Source organism: Salvelinus alpinus, chromosome 1 (genome assembly GCF_045679555.1).
Source record: "Salvelinus alpinus chromosome 1, SLU_Salpinus.1, whole genome shotgun sequence".
NCBI lineage: Eukaryota > Metazoa > Chordata > Actinopteri > Salmoniformes > Salmonidae > Salvelinus > Salvelinus alpinus.
This window is the reverse complement of record NC_092086.1, coordinates 65,274,466-65,288,919: the sequence shown is the minus strand read 5'-3', so window position 1 is coordinate 65,288,919 and position 14,454 is coordinate 65,274,466. Positions and strand designations below refer to the sequence as shown.

Genomic DNA, 14,454 nt, shown 5'->3' with positions numbered 1-14,454 from the left:
CACTACCAGTTCTTTTGAAAGCCAAAAAAATCTAAGCAAAAAAGATATTTATATGATATACTTATATACTCTCAAAACCTATATAACTAAATACTATAAGAATAATATGCTACTTTTACCATGTGATAAAACAAATCCAATATCAAGACAAAAAGAAAACAACAACATTTTCATTAACTGACAAATTATACAAAAATAGACAATGGCTTTAGGGTGGATGGAATTAGAAATGAAAGTATGGCTTAAAACAAAAACAAAAAACACAAAAAAAAAACATACCAATGAAATGTATCAAAATGACATTTAAACATGGAACATGGTAGACAACCGAATAAAAAATAATCGATACTGTCACCAAATGCAAACATACACATGAAGGACGATGAAGAAGCAATGTACAAATTCAGGAGATACATACGTTATTTATATGGATATTTTACATACTGTATATCCCTTTTTACTATCCAAAATCTCCGAGCTAAAGTTGATGAGATCATTTTGAGTATGTAGTAAACATGACATCCGTGACACTATATTGTAAAGCTGCCTTAAGACTTCTTTAAATGTATAAATATATCTTAAACAATGACTTTGGCAAAAAAAAATAAAAAATCACAAAGACTAACAAACGTATTACTATATACAAAAAAACACACATCACACAAGGAAGCAAAAAAACAATTGAAAAGGTTGGATTCAGATATTTGCTAGGCATCTGAGGAGTAGGTAACTTTTACAGTGCTGGCTATTCCATTGATCACCATGGCAGCTGGGACACCACTACACACCTCACTGTTGACTCATTAGTCTGTCTATAGTGTCTCCCAGTATTCCGTTTCTCAGATCCTAAACTGTTGTACGGTAACATGGTGGAATAAGAAGCACATTTTTAATGGCCGGCCCATGATCACAGTTTCATGGTGAGAGCATAACAAACAGAACAACTATAATAATACAAAATTTAAATTCACACGATATAGCAAAAGTGAAATGGCAACACCCTTTAAAAATGTATGGTTTCCTTCATTGAGATTTCGTGGTGGATGAGAGAGAGAGAGAGAGAGAGAGAGAGAGAGAGAGAGAGAGAGAGAGAGAGAGAGAGAGAGAGAGAGAGAGAGAGAGAGAGAGAGAGAGAGAGAGAGAGAGAGAGAGAGAGAGAGAGAGAGAGAAAACACTTTAACAAAAGGGGTTCTGATGTACAGTTACAGGACTTGGCTGAGCGGCTCCACAGCAAGTTAGCGGTCCAAAGTCCATACAGTAGAGACACTGTTGGCATCCAGGGCAGGTTCAGGCTCTGCTCTCTATCTCTGACAACCACCTAGGAGCTTGGACACGATCGGTGCACTCACAGCCAACATGGGGTGAATGGCTGGTTATGTGTCATCATGGATAAATCACTTGCTTTCTGTGGAGATGAGTGAAAGCGCTAGTCGTGGCGATGGCAGTCTCTGCTTGGCATGAGAGGGAGAGAAATGTGTATGGGCTGTTTGCGGTGGCCAAAAAAAACTCGAAAGCAGAGAGTTTCTGCAATGGTGCATAGTTAGCTTGTGCTACCTAGCATGTATGTGTCTTTCTGTGCCTTAGGGTTAGTTAGGGCATGTGGCATAGTCTCCAGCATACTGTTATTGTATAAATCTAATTCAGTCTTCACTATTCAACTGGAGGTTCTCTGCCACTCACTTTCAACATGTTGTTTTATCCTTCACAAACATTTTCTTCATTTATCTTTTTTTAGATTCATAAATAAAAAAATCCCTCTAATAGCGTGTATTACATTTTGAAAATGGGAAATATGTATTCTCGCACAAAGGTAAAACACAAACGATGCACAAAATAAAAGAAAGAGTCAATCCTCTCCAAAATAAATAATGTTTTTAGGTGGGCTTTCTGGGTAATCTGTGGCCTTGCCTTCCCTCTTAAAAAGTGTCAACAAGGTGTACAAATTCAAAAGAGGTTGTTGCAAATTCTCTTTTTTTTTCTTTTTTTTTCTTCGTCTTCTTTTTGTTCAAATGTGATTCCTTTTAAAAAGGGCCTGAGTTACGGGTTCCATTCCTTCAATGCAGGACTGACGATCCAGTCCTAAACCGGAGCCTTATGTACATGCTGAGATCCATGTCTGGATGTGTGTGTCCTTCTCCTCACCTCACACACACCACCGCTTACATGGGAGGAACGATCATTCCAGGAATCACTGTTGGGTGGAGGAGGGGGGGGGGGGGGGGGGGCAGAGAGTCGGTTAATGCATAAACATTTGCCCAATGTTTTCCTCACATAATGATTCCTCTTAAATAAAGCAATCTGTTCTCACATCTGCATAACAAACTATGGCCTATGAAACTATGACTCAAATACGGTTTCAAACAAGGGATAAATCATTTCTATCTTTTCACAGCCCTGCCAAATTGGAAATTGGCACAAATGGGACACTTGAAACGCTTGATTAGTGCTGTCAAAAAACGGCCTCTTAATTGTTTGCATGCGCTGAGGCTCATTGTGTTTGTGACGTATTGCATCATCCCCGGCGGCTTCAAACGACTGCATGGGGATCCGTGTCAACATGTGAGGAACAGAACTATGCTTAATGAGAGCTCCAAATCAGACCAAGTGTGACTACAGAACGCAGTGCAGTGACGACATACCAGGCACAATACTACACAATGCTATATTACACATGGCTGGGAGGGGTTGAAATTCATTCAACATCTTGTTTGTATCTACTGTATATATATATATATATATATGTAATACATTTTTGACTAGAATAAACAAGAAACAAGCTCCATCATCTTCAATCATTCCCAGGGATAGGGATTGTATTTGAGTGCACGGTAAGGGTTATGCCATGAGGGATAAGATGGGATAAGGGATAAGATGGGATAAGATGTGGGATAAGATGTGGTTATGCCATGAGTGGAGTGTAACATGGCCTAACGTATCCCGTGTAGTGGGACAGGACGGAGGAGGTCCTCTAAGCTATGTTCCTTAAAGTGGGGGAGAAATGCTTATTGCTGCAAATTTAACTTGACGTTAGTTCTGCAACTGCTGACGAACACAAAAGAGGACGCTGGGTGTTTTTCTGCAGGCGTCGTGCTCTCAAACTACTGCTGATGGAATCAAGAGAGGCAGAAACAGTCATGCACACACACACACACACACACACACCCTGTACACACCCTGTGTGAGCTCATTCGATAAAACACATTAAATCCTTAACCAAAATCACGATTGTAACAGACAAAACAAAATCTTTTGACATTCGTATGTCAGGCTATCAAAATGATCTTTGAATCAAACCTTAAAGGTTTCTTCAGCTGTCCCCATAGGAGAACCCTTTGAATAACTGCACTCTTAGAAAAAAGGGTTCTAAAAGGGTTTTTCAGCTGTCCCCTTAGGATAACCATTTTTGGTTAGATCCCCTTTTACAGAGGATTCTACATGGAACACAGAAGGGTTCTACCAGGAACCAAAACGGGTTCTCCTATGGGGATCGCCAAAGAACCCCTTCTTCGGAACGCTTTTTTTCTAAGAGTGCAGAGTTGGTTTCTTAGAACAATCTGATTTATATGGAAAGCATAATGCTTCGCCGCAAATCCTGCTGATAATGCGCTTGACTGCAGAGAAACAATTGCAGCGTGTGGTATTTTCTGGCACTTCCGTGTCAGTTGTGTCATATTGTGACACAACTGACACAGGACTGGGAGAGAAGGAGCTTGGATTTAGATACCGCTTCTCACTGACAGAACATCGTATATGACAGTGCCTCAACTCTGCTTTGATCTGCCGTAGTGTAACACACACACAGGCATGCCAGCACACACACACGCACGCTGTCGTCGTGTGTGTGTGTGTCAATGTAAATAGCGACAGTATCGATTGTCAACAGAGCCCAACAGCTGTCATTGTTGATCATTTCCCAGCATAGTGGGAGGGTTTGATCAGAGAGAAGAGCCTGTCTGACAAACAGCAGAAAGAGAGCAAGAGAGACTCTGTGCAAGTACACTACACTACAGGCTGCTGAAGAATTGGGGTTGACTCCTGGTGTCTCAGCTTCTGGCAAGTACACTACACTACACTACACTACACTACACTATACTACACTACACTACACTACACTACACTACACTACACTACAGGCTGCTGAAGAAATTAGGTTGTACCCCTGGTGCCCCAGCTCCTGGTAAGTACACTACACTACACTACACTACACTACACTACACTACAAGCTGTTGAAGAAATGAGGTTGCAATCCTGGCGTCTCAGCTCCTGGTAAGTACTCTACACTACACTACAGGCTGTTGAAGAAATTAGGTTGTACTCCTGGTGTCCCAGCTTCTGGTATGTACACTACACTACACTACACTACACTACACTACACTACACTACACTACACTACACTACGCTACACTACAGGCTGTTGAAGAAATTAGGTTGTACTCCTGGTTTCACAGCTCCTGGTAAGTACACTACACTACACTACACTACAGGCTGTTGAAGAAATTAGGTAGTACCCCTGGTGTCCCAGCTCCTGGTAAGTACACTACACTACACTACACTACAGGCTGTTGAAGAAATGAGGTTGTACTCCTGGTGTCTCAGCTCCTAGTAAGTACACTACACTACAAAGTGTTGAAGAAATTAGGTTGGAATCCTGGTGTCTCAGCTCCTGGTAAGTACACGACACGACACGACACGACACGACACTACACTACACTACACTACACTACACTACACTACACTACACTACAGGCTGTTGGAGAAATTAGGTTGTACTCCTGGTGTCTCAGCTCCTAGTAAGTACACTACAAAGTAGTAAGTACACTACAAAGTGTTGAAGAAATTAGGTTGTACTCCTCGTGTCTCAGCTCCTAGTAAGTACACTACAAAGTAGTAAGTACACTACAAAGTGTTGAAGAAATTAGGTTGTACTCCTGGTGTCACAGCTCCTGGTAAGTACACTACATTACACTACACTACAGGCTGTTGAAGAAATTAGGTTGTACTCCTGGTGTCTCAGCTTCTGCTAGGGACACTACACTACATGCTGTTGAAGAAATGAGGTTGTACTCCTGGTGTCTCAGCTCCTGGTAAGTACACTACACTACACTACAGGCTGTTGAAGAAATGAGGTTGTACTCCTGGTGTCTCAGCTCCTGGTAGGCTGGTGGAGCTCTAATCATAGCATAACACTACGTACGCTATGGTTAAACAGATCTTCTCCAACACGAACCTCCTATACTGATTATCCACACATGGCTTGGATGGTTTATTTAATAAACAAAAGGTTCATGTAAATGGTGAGATATCTCTTCGCATTGTGTTACAGTAAGGTTGTTGCCTGATGCTTGCAGCCCCGCAGGACCCTATGAGCCTCCGCAACTGATGTTGCGCTCGGGAAGATACTTCCTGTATCTATGTATGAGGTCTGTTGAAGACAGCAGTGTGTCCTGTCGGCTCTGTATTCCCACACCCACACAGCTACATCCTGCCCTGCCCTCTCCCCAAACATCCTTACCCTTTCTCCCCATTCACACACAGGAAGCTAGGGACAACCACAAAAACATTCAAGCCAAATAGAAAAGGACAAACTTGTGAGTAATATGCCGACTCTGCCAAATGCCCTTGAATAAACAAAAGCACAGAGCAAAATGAGAGATATCCTCTCATCCTCTCTTTCCTCAACATATACAGTTGCAGTATGAGGATGGTTAATGTTCATGTCATGGTGAATGGGTGGGTAGATGGATGGATGGAGGAGTGTATGGATAGATGGATGGTTAATGAGGTAGAGGAGTAGAGGGGTGGATGGGTGCATGCAAGAGAGAGTAACATACTTCAGGAGAAGGCCAGGCCCTGCAGCGAGCTGGCTGTGGAGTACTTGCTAGAGTCCACAAAAGACTGATCTGAGGGAGGGAGCGCAAAGAAAGAGGGGAAGATAGGGAAGGAGAGGGGAGGAGAGAAAGAGAAAACAATGTGTTAGAGGATGGGAGGAGGAGGAATGGCAAGGGATATTGGGGACGGAGAGGTTGGTTAGAGAGCGCCACGGACTGGACCGGAAAGAACACAATGTCTCGACTGGGTGAGGGGCTCACCTTGGAGACCGTTGCCATTGGTACTGGTGCAGGTGGGCGGGGGTGAGGTCTGGGGTCGCACCACGGGGGCGAAGGCGCTCTTCTGCTTGACGGCCGACACCATGTTGGCAGGGGAGAAGGAAAAGATCCCAGAAGAGCTGCTACAGTTAGAGGGCAGGCTGGTGGAGGACGCCATGTTGGGGCTGGAGGGAACGACTGAAGGGAGGGAGGGAGGGAGGGAGAGAGAGAGATGGGGAGGGAGAGGAAAGGGAGACGGAGAGAGAGCGAGAGAGATGGGGGAGGGAGAGGAGAGAGGAAAGGGAGATGGAGCGAGAGAGCGAGAGAGAAACAGACAGACAGACAAAGACAGAGAGAGAAGGGGCATAGCAAGAGGTTAATTTCACCATGTGGGATTTATAACTTATCGGGGACACAAGAGAAAGAACAACTCCGTAAGTATGCGAGGGAGTTTCAAACGAGAGGAATTTATATTCAAGTTCATTCTAACAAATGAATAGCTATCGATCAAGTATTTTCCCAATCCACCTAGCAGTGGTCTCCTAGGCAGTTAACAATTCAAGGCTCGCACACTTAGGCAACCATTTGAATTCAACATTCATTGCTCTTTAATGTTTTTCCTACTGGTTACACTTCATTAGAAGTGATTCTTGTTATTGCACCATTTAAATAGGTTTATAGCTCCATCCAAGCGGAACCTTGTAACAATGGCACAATCCATTTATCAAGTCCTAACTAATCAATTAATGAAAATTGGAAGCACAGAGCCCAGGCTTGTGGATTGATTGGAAGTGTCTAATGGAGTCAGCCAACCTTTTAAAATACTTGTTAACATCCTGGGGACCAAAGTGGTGAAATTGAATTGTTACCCCTCCAATTAGTTTATTGATTTAATTAACAGTCTTTAATTCTGTGGCCGGCCTAGAAGGGAGCTGTGATACGGCCAGTCAGGCATTGCAAACAGGCAATACCACAGTGGCTCTCAATCTAATTTCAGGGCAATCCGATGGAAGGACACACATTGCTAAGGTGAGAGGCCGGCAGTCCTCCACCAGCCAGAACATTCCGGCACGGTTTCACCTCCTAACTATTGAGTGCTCGAAGTCTCATATAGCTAGTCGATAATCGCAGTGTTGATTCCTCTCCCTGAAAGAAATGCGTGGGTGTTGGTTCTTAGATCCATGCCAAAACTGTCCTCAAACACAAGCCTTTACAACTGGCACCCCACCCCCCCTCCTCCCACCATCGTTAGACGCCCCCCCAAAAAACAATCGCCCGTCTCTCGTTCTGCCTCTCTCTCTCTAACACTCTCCCTCTGTGTTTTCCTAATTGGAAAAGGGTAGTCAATTAAGAATTAGCAGAAGAACGACAACAGTGTGGAAGCATGGCTGTCAGATGAAAGAGGATTAGAGGAGAGGACTGGTTTTAAAGAGTTGTTCAAGACAGGCTCCAGTGCTGGGAGACTGCCAGGCAGAAAGCCCCATAGGGAAATAGCCATAGATCTGAAGGCTTCACTGTCACACGCACCGCTGTCTCATAAACAAACAAATGGGTAGAGAGAAAACTCCTACTCCTCTCATCACTCCTCAAAGACTAGAACTCTGTATAGTAATGTGCAGCCCTTCAGGCAGACCACTGGACTACAGACCAGAACCCATACTGTACAGCTCTTCAGACAGACCACTGGACTACAGACCAGAACCCATACTGTACAGCTCTTCAGACAGACCACTGGACTACAGACCAGAACCCATACTGTACAGCTCTTCAGACAGACCACTGGACTACAGACCAGAACCCATACTGTACAGCTCTTCAGACAGACCACTGGACTACAGACCAGAACCCATACTGTACAGCTCTTCAGACAGACCACTGGACTACAGACCAGAACCCATACTGTACAGCTCTTCAGACAGACCACTGGACTACAGACCAGAACCCATACCGTACAGCTCTTCAGACAGACCACTGGACTACAGACCAGAACCCATACTGTACAGCTCTTCAGACAGACCACTGGACTACAGACCAGAACCCATACTGTACAGCCCTTCAGACAGACCACTGGACTACAGACCAGAACCCATACCGTACAGCTCTTCAGACAGACCACTGGACTACAGACCAGAACCCATACTGTACAGCTCTTCAGACAGACCACTGGACTACAGACCAGAACCCATACCGTACAGCTCTTCAGACAGAAACACACACCACTGGATTAGATTAGAGTCACAGGGAGGAATGGGGGTTTCATGCATTTACAGCAGCAGTCTGGGCAATAGGGGGAGCTCTGCAGTGAATTGTGGGTGATAATGTGGGTGAGCTGAGTGTGGGTGGGTGAGCGTGAGAGCTGGGTGTGGGTGGGTCGGCTGACTGGATGGATGGAGGTGGGTGAAGGCGGCTGTGAGCTGGGTGTGGGTGAGTAGAAGAGCTAGAGTGGGACTCACTGGCGTAGGGCGAGTTGGCAGCGCTGCCGTTGAGGAAGCTGGGGGATCCTCCCAGGTTGGACATGACAGTGTTGCCGTAGCCGTTCATGCTGGTGGTCACAGAGCTGTAGTTGGTCTGCTGGGGGGTGGAGCTGGGCACATAGCCATGTGGAGACACGCTGCTCGTGTTCCGACTGAAACCTGCACAGACAGAACGACAGAGACAGAACGAAGACAGATCAGTCACCTTGTTCAATCGAAGAAAGACGTAAAAATGTAACTTCACAGATAATGTCACAGTGACTACATTGCTATTCAGTTACCGGTTTCTATGACGATAGCGCCACACCCGTATCGACCCGCCCCCTCACCCTGATTGGCTCCCTGGGAGGACTCGGACACATTGACGGCCAGCTGGCCAGGGAAGGAGTTGACCCCCATCATGCCTGCGTGGACGGAGCTATTGCCCAGGCCGCTCAGCTGGTTGTGGTTCCTGGGAACATTGTAGAGAGCCTCTGCTATGTCCGCCGCCCGCTTCAGAATAATCTCCTGCCACAGGAGAACACAGTTAGACGAGCGTTCACATATACAACCCTGGTAGAGGAGCGCTGACAAATAAAACCGTAGCTTTCACGTGAACAACATTGCTATCAGTTAAAGTAGCATTCACATGAACAACATTGGTATCAGTTAAAGTAGGATTCACATGAACAACATTGCTATCAGTTAAAGTAGCATTCACATGAACAACATTGCTATCAGTTAAAGTAGCATTCACATGAACAACATTGCTATCAGCTAAAGTAGCATTCGCATGAACAACATTGCTATCGGCTAAAGTAGCATTCGCATGAACAACATTGCTATCAGTTAAAGTAGCATTCGCATGAACAACATTGCTGTCGGCTAAAGTAGCATTCGCATGAACAACATTGCTATCAGTTAAAGTAGCATTCGCATGAACAACATTGCTATCAGTTAAAGTAGCATTCGCATGAACAACATTGCTATCAGTTAAAGTAGCATTCACATATAATGAACAACATCGGTGACAGTTAAAGGACTGCTAACATGAACAGCACCAGTTCAAGCAGTGTTCACATTAGTACCACTGTAACGGGGCCGTACCTGTGAGCATTAGTCAACACGTCATTTCCCCCATACATTACCATTACTGCACCCCCCTCGTCTAGACAGGATGACTCTAAGTAGCTTACAAATGACTTCCTGTATGTTTAATGTGTAATCACTATTTTCACAAAGTGGCAATATATTAGTAATAGTGGGAATAATTAATGTGGACATGTCTTGTAAGTATTTGATTAATATTTGATCAGGCATGTTATTAACCACCGGAGATTAATTAATAATGGTGAATAACTGGTGTCAACGCGGATGCAGGGGACGTGGCAGGATGCGGAGGGGACAGAGGGAGAGCAGACCTGAGAGTGAGACGGTGTTTGTCCGTCTGAACCTCACCTGGTTGTTGTGTGGCATCCCATACAAAGCCTCCACGAGGTCTGCTGCCCTCTTCAGAATCACCTCCTGTAGACAGAGCGAGCGTGGGAGAGGGAGAGAGAGGAAAGGAAAGAGGAAGAGAAAGAAAGACAGAGGGAAAGAAAGAAATAGAGAGAGAGAGAGCGAGAGAGAGGGGGGAGAAAGAAAGAAAGAAAGAGAGAGAGGGGGGAGAAAGAAAGAAAGAAAGAAAGAGAGAGAGAGACAGAGAGAGAGAGAGAGAGAGAGAGGGTGAGATGGTGTAGAAATACATTTTTGTTCGGCTGTAAGCATTGGGAGACCTCCGATTTGTGGTTGTGCCATCTACTGTAAAACCTTCACCTTTCACCTCTGTCCTGGCTCTTTTACAGTGCAACATGCAATTTGGTATTTTCCTGGAATACCTTGAACAATTCCTTTTAGTGAGTACCATAACCAACAACCTAACACAATTCAACACTAACACATGGTGCAATACTGCACAGAGAAGCCTGTTCAATTGTTCAGATTATGAGAGAGAGAGAGAGAGAGAGAGAGAGAGAGAGAGAGAGAGAGAGAGAGAGAGAGAGAGAGAGAGAGAGAGAGAGAGAGAGAGAGAGAGAGAGAGAGAGAGAGAGAGAGAGAGAGAGAGAGAGAGAGAGAGAGAGAGAGAGAGAGAGAGAGAGAGAATAGCACCAGTATTGCGCTCACTCTACATCTGTTTTCTATTGGAGAAAGACAATGCAATCTGTGTGTAAAGGTCACTAAGCACTTCTTCATACACTATTCATTGGTGTTGGATTTTTTTTTTATAGCAAAGACACTTCTTTCTCAGAACACATTTCCATGGCAATTAGACAACAGTCGTCAACACAAAGGCATTTTTTGTTAACGAGAAACAATTCTTGAAGTGAATCATTCTCTCGTTTCATCCAGGGGGGGAAGTATCCTGAGCCAAGCTATGCCAACTGTGTGAAATATTGCTGTATGTATCCTGTTAGCTGTTGTTTCTCATAAGCACTAGACTCCCTTCTCTCCAACTCATCAAACGCTTTATGGCTGCCTAGGGAACTTCACTCTTATCTCCAATCTAAGACGCAGGCCCCCAGGGACACCAACAACAATAATTGCATTCATTTCTCTGTCATTTTCGACTTGTTTTGTTAAATAAGTTGTTTTTCTTGTTGTCTTAAAAGCATATTATGTGTTGTCAAGTTTTTTATTTTTGAATTAAAAATGATTTCTTAAAGGAAGCGTTTTTTTTTTTTACTTGTCTTATGTGTTCTGACATGCCAGGTCCAGGAAAGATAGAAATTCAGACCACTCTGACTGTCTGAAAATCACATTAAGGCTTTGCTATAGACTCATTTCCTTTAGGCTACCCTAAATCCTAATATTTTTGTATACAATTATTCTCAGTCATACACATTCAGTTACAGAACTTCTACTTACAACTGTGAATTCAGACATACAGTACCAGTCAAAGGTTTGGACACACCTACACATTCAAGGGTTTTTCTATATTTTTACTATTTTCTGCGTTGTAGAATAAAAGAGAAGACATCACAACTATGAAATAACACATATGGAATCATGTAGGAACCAAAACGAGTGTTAAACAAATCCAAATATATTTGAGACCCTTTGCCTTGATGACAGCTTTGCACACTCTTGGCATTCTCGCAACCAGTGTGCAAAGCTGTCATTAGGCAAAGTGAGGCTATTTTGAAGAATCTCAAATATAAAATATATTTGGATTTGTTTAACACTCGTTTTGGTTCCTACATGATTCCATATGTGTTATTTCATAGTTGTGATCTCTTCTCTTTTATTCTACAACGCAGAAAATAGTAAAAATATAGAAAAACCCTTGAATGAGTAGGTGTGGCCAAACCTTTGACTGGTACTGAATGCATAATATCCATACATTTTGTATTTGCCATATGTATACTGCAACTGCTTAACTGGTGTTAAACAATAGAAAGGTGAAACCAAAGACAGCAATTGTCAATTAAGCTATAAGGCACGAGGGGGTGTGGTATATGGCCAATATACCACGGCTAAGGGGTTGTTCTTTCGCGCGACGCAACGTGGAGTGCCTCGATACAGCCCTTAGCCGTGGTATATTGGCCATATACCACAAACCCCCAAGGGACCTTATTAGAGCAGTAAAAATACATGTTTTGTCATACCCATGGTATACGGTCTGATATACCACGGCTGTCAGCCAATCAGCATTCAGGGATTGAACCACCCAGTTTATAATATGACAATATAATGCATAGGAGCTCCCATATGAACTGTACAGAAACACCACTCTACCCTCATCAGATGAATCTGTTTCCATCTTTACATTCATCCTTTTCTCCTTCCTATGCCCCCCCCCCCACCCCCACCTCCCCCTCCTGTTTAAGCAGACACCTGTGTGTGAAGGGTCCTTTTTAAAAGTTAATGTGCTGGGCCCACAGCGTGAGGCTGCGGAGCGACAAGCAGAAAATTGCTCTCCCGTTCCCGGTGTTAACCTCTGCTGTGAACACGCCCTGCAGCATGTGTGTGTAGGCGTGTGGGTGAAGCTGTGTAGGCGTGTGTGTCTGTCTGTGTGTGAATGTGTGTGTGTGTGCAGCGCTGGAACATATTGCCTCTCAAACCCGGGGACCATACAGACAGAACATGATGAGGAGGTCAGGAAAGCAATAAGGAGTTTTAGTGCGCTGTCCAAGGTGCTAAATTCACTCAATTATGGCAGCGCTGCCACTGTGTTAACCTCTCATTACTGGCTCAGTGGGCCGGGGGAGGACTGGGGGAGGGAAGAGAGACCACTCCACACTGCGCCCGCCTCCCAGCCTCCCACAGCCCCAGAGAGATGGAGGGATGGAGAGACACGGGGGTCCGGGGAGAATATAGAGAGAATATGGAGAGATGGAGGGATGGAGAGACACAGGGGTCCGGGGAGAATATAGAGAGAATATGGAGAGAGTGAGGAGAGATGGAGGGACGGAGAGACACGGGGGTCCGTGGAGAATATAGAGAGAATATGGAGAGAGTACGGAGAGATGGAGGAGAGTGCGTTTCTTTGGTCTTGTCGTCTCTCTGTGTGGCTCCAGCCCCCGGCCCCAGAGAGCTATGGAGGGACATGTGGGACAAGGGAAGCCTTCCATCAGATGGAGATGAGAGAGACGAGGGGAAACTCAGATCACACACATTACTGGGTGAACACAAACACCAAGGCTAAATCACAGAGGACGCAGGCTGAGACACAAACACCTCGCTCCTGAGCTGTTCCCCTCTCCTCATGACCCCCGGAACTTTTCTCTATCCTCCAACACACTCTGCTCTCTCTGTCTAAACCCTAACCTCTACATCTCATCCTGTCTCTGCCGTGATAGATAGATATATGTATGGTACTTTAGACAGACAGACAGACAGACAGACAGACAGACAGACAGACAGACAGACAGACAGACAGACAGACAGACAGACAGACAGACAGACAGACAGACAGACAGACAGACAGACAGACAGACAGACAGACAGACAGACAGACAGACAGACAGACAGACAGACAGACAGACAGACAGACAGACAGACAGACAGACAGACAGACAGACAGACAGACAGACAGACAGACAGACAGACAGACAGACAGACAGACAGACAGACAGACAGACAGACAGACAGACATATAGATAGATAGATAGATAGATAGATAGATAGATAGATAGATAGATAGATAGATAGATAGATAGATAGATAGATAGATAGATAGATAGATAGATAGATAGATAGATAGATAGATAGATAGATAGATAGATAGATAGATAGATAGATAGATAGATAGATAGACAGATAGACAGATAGACAGATAGATAGATGATCTGCTGAGGCTAACAGACGGGGTGTGTGACATCAGCGTGATCCATTGGCCTGGTTTGTGTAACCCGAATCCATTTCCTCCTGGGTTACAGTAAACGCAGGCGCCCAGCGATAAACAGGAAAGCAACCCGATCCTCTGGCTGGTCAGCACCATCATTAACCGAACATGGACTCCTGTCTTGCTGCTTCACAAACCCAGAACACACTTCATATAAAATAGCTAAGGTTCTACGGCTCTCACCCTTTATACTACAGACTGTTTACGACTAGATGTACTTACTATAATTATTTATTTCACCACTGTTCTTCACACTAAACTGTAGTAACAATACTGTGTGTGTGTGTGTGTGTGTGTGTGTGTATATATGTGTGTGTGTGTGTGTGTGATCCATGTGCTAGCTGACTGTCTTCCTGCATTAGGATCACTCTCTCTCTCTCTAGATGACCACGCGGCACTCTCTCGTTCTCTTTCTCGTTCCCTCTCGCTTTCTTTCTCTTTCTCGTTCCCTCTCTCTGGCTTTCTGTCTCTTTCTCGTCCCCTCTCTCTCTCTCTCTCTCTCTCTCTCTCTCTCTCTCTCTCTCTCTCTCTC

The 14,454-nt window shown here is 44.5% G+C and overlaps 1 protein-coding gene across 13 annotated transcripts in view; it reads right to left on the bottom strand.

The window, feature by feature from the left end:
* Positions 1-1,964: 1,964 nt before the first annotated feature.
* LOC139583366 (transcription factor COE1-A) overlaps positions 1,965-14,454 on the bottom strand; it is a 148,331-nt gene continuing 135,841 nt past the window's right edge. For 3 of the 13 annotated variants that reach the window (XM_071414359.1, XM_071414369.1, XM_071414397.1), the window contains exons 12-17: positions 9,998-10,063; positions 8,842-9,067; positions 8,540-8,719; positions 6,090-6,284; positions 5,832-5,900; positions 1,965-2,191 (exon numbers count right to left, since the gene is read on the bottom strand). In XM_071414359.1, the coding sequence (XP_071270460.1) occupies positions 5,833-5,900; positions 6,090-6,284; positions 8,540-8,719; positions 8,842-9,067; positions 9,998-10,063 (735 nt within the window). In that variant the 3' untranslated portion in view covers positions 1,965-2,191; position 5,832. The remainder of the gene's footprint in view (positions 2,192-5,831; positions 5,901-6,089; positions 6,285-8,539; positions 8,720-8,841; positions 9,068-9,997; positions 10,064-14,454) is intronic. The other 10 variants (XM_071414414.1, XM_071414424.1, XM_071414432.1 and 7 more) reach the window with 5 other exon arrangements.